This window comes from Zea mays, chromosome 10 (assembly GCF_902167145.1).
Source record: "Zea mays cultivar B73 chromosome 10, Zm-B73-REFERENCE-NAM-5.0, whole genome shotgun sequence".
NCBI classification, from domain to species: Eukaryota; Viridiplantae; Streptophyta; class Magnoliopsida; order Poales; family Poaceae; genus Zea; species Zea mays.
This window is the reverse complement of record NC_050105.1, coordinates 136088089-136092014: the sequence shown is the minus strand read 5'-3', so window position 1 is coordinate 136092014 and position 3926 is coordinate 136088089. Positions and strand designations below refer to the sequence as shown.

General features: G+C 48.5%; 1 protein-coding gene across 3 annotated transcripts; it reads right to left on the bottom strand.

Moving 5' to 3' along the window:
* Nucleotides 1–273: 273 nt before the first annotated feature.
* On the bottom strand, nt 274–2024 carry LOC100285359 (uncharacterized). 3 transcript variants are annotated; one of them, XM_008663820.4, is made up of 3 exons: nt 1593–2024; nt 1126–1506; nt 274–1016 (listed from the first exon to the last, which is right to left on the bottom strand). In XM_008663820.4, the coding sequence occupies exons 1-3, from the start codon at nt 1785–1787 to the stop codon at nt 816–818; spliced, it is 777 nt and encodes a 258-aa protein (XP_008662042.1). In that variant the 5' UTR covers nt 1788–2024; the 3' UTR covers nt 274–815. The 3 variants fall into 3 exon arrangements, with proteins under 3 accessions (XP_008662042.1, XP_008662043.1, XP_035819406.1); XM_008663821.4 differs by having other exon boundaries at nt 274–721; nt 1593–2019; XM_035963513.1 differs by having other exon boundaries at nt 274–718; nt 1593–2018.
* Between the last annotated feature and the right edge of the window lie 1902 nt (nt 2025–3926).

Sequence of the window (3926 nt, the reverse complement as noted above, 5' to 3'; positions counted from 1 at the left end):
ATACGTGCTAGACCTGTCACCTACCAACATTGAGATGCGTGTACGCTATACAGACCCGATACTTAGGCACTTAGGCTATGGCGAGCAAATCGTTTGATAATATTGTTTACCTTGTGTAGTTTGAAATAGAATGTGAGTTAGAAGAGCTGGCAGAGATTACGTGATGGGTAACTGATAACTTTTGGGTGGTGTTTGGTTCACATAATTGTAACGTGATGGGTAACTGATAACGTTAAATCATATTTGTTTAATTCCAACCGTAATCGGATCTCATATTAAAAACTGGTATCGGCCTATTTAAACTTATTACCGCTGTCACTCGAGGGTCAATCGTTATTATTGTTATTTACGTTACATTTTATGAACCAAACGTCACCTTAAAGCAGCTCGATCGAAATGGACCCAATAATAATCCAACAGAGAAACACCGGTCCGTTCCATGATTTTTTTTGGCTCATATTTCTCTTCGTTCCTACGGTACCCAGTAAATCAACTCTACTAATAACGGGTAACGGCGAGCTTTTCACCAGTACGAACAGGGAGGCGAAGGCGACGCTCTGGGCCGCTTGCTGTCGCCGGCGAACTCCGCGTGCATCTGCGGCACCCACCGCTCCCAGTTGGCCCGCTCGTCTGCGACGTCAGCGGGCACCAGCTCCCGCCCCGTCCACGGCATGTAAGCTTCTTGCAGCACCCCGCTGATCTGTCCATCTTGTTGTCCCTGCTAAAAATGCAAGTTAAATGACCACACGCCAAGTGAGACCATGGTTCCACACATGAAATTAATGAATTTTTGCCTTTTCCATTGTTTTATTGGTTTAGCACATGATGTTCGCTTGCATCAGATCGTATCGTATCGTATCTAGGTGGTCTCCACGAGATATTATCCTGACAGACTGGTCCAGCAACTCGGCCTTGCAGGTGTGAGCATGGCAACAGCCTGCCCCGTGATTAATGGCGACGCGATAGATGGCCGGCGCCGGCGGCGAGACCGGTATGGCGCATTGGCCGCTGTGGCTCTGTGTGCAAATGGCGGCGCAATGCACAAGTTTAATAATGTTCTTGGCGTTCTCAGGAACGCCTCAGTGAAAGCTTGCAGTTCCATTCGCATGGAAGAACTGAACTGACCTGATAAAGCCCGTCTGATGAGCAGGCGCCGACGTCGCTGGCGTACGCGTCGTCAACGAGGAAATCCTCGACGTGCCACCCGGGCAGGGTCTTGGTCAGGTACTCGGAGATGCTGCTCCCGTCGCTAGCGGTCGCCGTGGTCGCGCCGGCGCCGCCGCTGCAGGACTCACCGTTGCCGGGCCTGCTGCTGTTCTCCTGCTCCTCCTCCTCCTCCCCTTCTGATGGGTCAGCAGAGTCCACCGGCGCCGACGAGAGGCGCACGCCGGTGAGCAGGAACCGGCTGTGCCGCCTCGTCATGTCGTTCGCGCTGTGCACCGGCGCGTCGCACTCCCGGCACAGGATCGCCCTGTCCTCCTTGCAGAACAAGAAGCCTCTCCGCTCCTGCGCGCAGCCGACGACGTGTAGGTGATACTCGGTTAGCACCACCACGCGCCTCATCCAAGTCGAAGAAAAGTACCAACAGCTACCTGGCAGATGTCGCAGAGCGGCGGCTTCTGCGCAGAGGACGAACAGGGGTGGAGGAGGGAGAAGCGGCGGTGCTTCCCCGCGAGCTTGTTGGCGCGGTGGACGCGGTCGTCGCACGCGTCGCACAGCGCGGCCTCGTCGGCACAGCAGAAGACGGAGGCCGCCTCGGCCGCGCACACGTCGCACTGCACCTTCATCGCTGATTCGCTGCCCGCCGCCTACTCCACTCAAACTCGATGCGATCCGCGCGGCCCGGCGTGGGAGTGCCGGAGTGGTAGATGAGCAGATTGTCCAAGTCAAATGTCTCGGCTAGAGATGTTAGCAACCGAAGGAACTGCAGATACAATAGTGTCGGAGGACGATATATACACACACACTGGGAAGTGACAGAATGCAGTCATGTACTATAATCACAGGTTATAGCGGGACAAGTAGGCACTGGGATCGATAAATAATTAAATATCAACCGTTGCCCGCCTTTAGCGTGTTACTCCATTCAAAATAAAATGATATATTAGAGCATCTCCAAGAGAGGACTTAAGCCAGGTCCTATATTTAAATATAGGAGTTAAGATCTCAAAATAACTTCCAATAAAGTTGCTATTTTATAAATTTCCATCAAATGAATATAGCACCCGAAGTCACAGTTGCTAAATATAGCACCCAAGTCAGGGGACCTATTCCTGTGCGTCTAATCTCACGGAGTTAACTACCATGTGGGTTTAGGAGTTGCTGTTGGAGTTGAGAAAAAAAATGTTGATCCAAGTTAACTTGAATCAGGTACAATTTAGCTTTTGAGGCCTCAATTATAGGAGTTCCTCTTGGAGATGCTCTTATGAGTCTAATCCTCAAATTTAGTGGAATGATTATATTCTTCGTATTAATAATAACTAACCATAAGAAATGAGATGGTGACAAATTAATTTATTTTATTACTCAAACTAAATAAAAAGATGAGAAATGAAAAGATGGTAAGCTAGCTTATTTCTTAATCGAGGACTCCATTAGCTTCTGGTGTGCGTTGAGGAGGGAACGGCCATCTTTTTCTGGACCGCCACTTGTCCCTGACGGTCCGTACTATTACTAATCCCATCGGGCACGGTATAAAATGACTATTGGAATGTTTGAATGTATTAGAACTAATAGTTAGTTGGCTAAAAATTGTTAGTAAAATTAGCTAGCTAATAAATAACTACCTAACTATTAACTAATTTATCAAAAATAGCTAATAGTTGAAATATTAGCTAGTGTGTTTGGATGTCTCAACTAATTTTAGCCACTAACTATTATCTCTAGTGTATTCAAATACCCCCTATAAGAAATTGGTCAAACAGAAGGGGGACTCGAAAGCTGCTTTGATCCTTGTCTCTGATGGTGCATTATCTCTGGACAATGTGGTATGTGAACTTAAGAGGCTCCTTCCGCACCTAGCACCGTGGAAAGTGGATCAAATTGATCAAGGAACCTTCAAAACCATATTTCAGTCCTCCTCGGAATTGAATAGAATGGTTGAATGGGGTCCGGTCAGGGCTAAAACGCAGAAGGCGACTCTTGAGTTTAAGGTATGCTCATCTGGAGGTCGTGTCAAAGCTAAGCTGGTTGATACTTGGATTCAGTTTAATGGGTTGCCGGTTGAATTTTGCACGGTGCCTCACATCTGGGGTGTTGGCTCGACCCTGGGGGTTGCATCCGATGTTGATATGGCGTTTTACAGACAGCATGGCATATGTAGGATGCAGGTCAGTGTGATCGATCCACAGGCAATTCCCTGTGCGGTGGATGTCGAAATAGCCAAGGTCATCTACGAGGTACACTTGTGGGTGGAAAATGGCGCAGGGACAGCGGTCCCAATGGCGGTTGATGATGATTCTTTCTTTGAAGATGATGCTGATAGTAAAAGTGAGGATAAAGGTCCTGATAGGAACAACAAAGATGGTCTCAACAGGGAGGAAAATGCTAGTGATCAGACCCTTAACAAGCTGGCCGGTGGGGATAATACCGGGCACAAATCAGTTACTCTCGGGGAAGTCACTACCTCTGCTGGTCAGCCGATATATGGGATGTTAGCTGATGGTTCTTTGGGATTCGGTCAGGAGCTTCCTGCAGATCCGTTGGTGTCCAGCATGGACGGGAATGCTGTTGATGATGAGAAGCTTTTGATGAGAGATGCTGTCGGGAAGGCTAAGCAATCTGCGGTGGCTGCTGCTGTCACCGATCTGGCTGGGGCTGTTATAGCTGATCATGTGCCAATGGATAGTCCAGAGTTGATGCAATCGCCTGATGATAACTGTGAGAAATTGAAGCAGCTGGCTGCTATTCCAGAAGCTTCACAATCT

Excerpts from the sequence above, each read along its gene's own strand:
- LOC100285359 (XM_008663820.4), bottom strand. The coding sequence starts at position 1,787 with ATGAAGGTGCAGTGCGACGTGTGCGCGGCCGAGGCGGCCTCCGTCTTC. Across the intron at positions 1,507-1,592 it reads CGCTCTGCGACATCTGCCAG|GAGCGGAGAGGCTTCTTGTT; the intron begins GTAGCTGTTGGT and ends GGCTGCGCGCAG. Across the intron at positions 1,017-1,125 it reads CATCAGACGGGCTTTATCAG|AGCCACAGCGGCCAATGCGC; the intron begins GTCAGTTCAGTT and ends ATTTGCACACAG.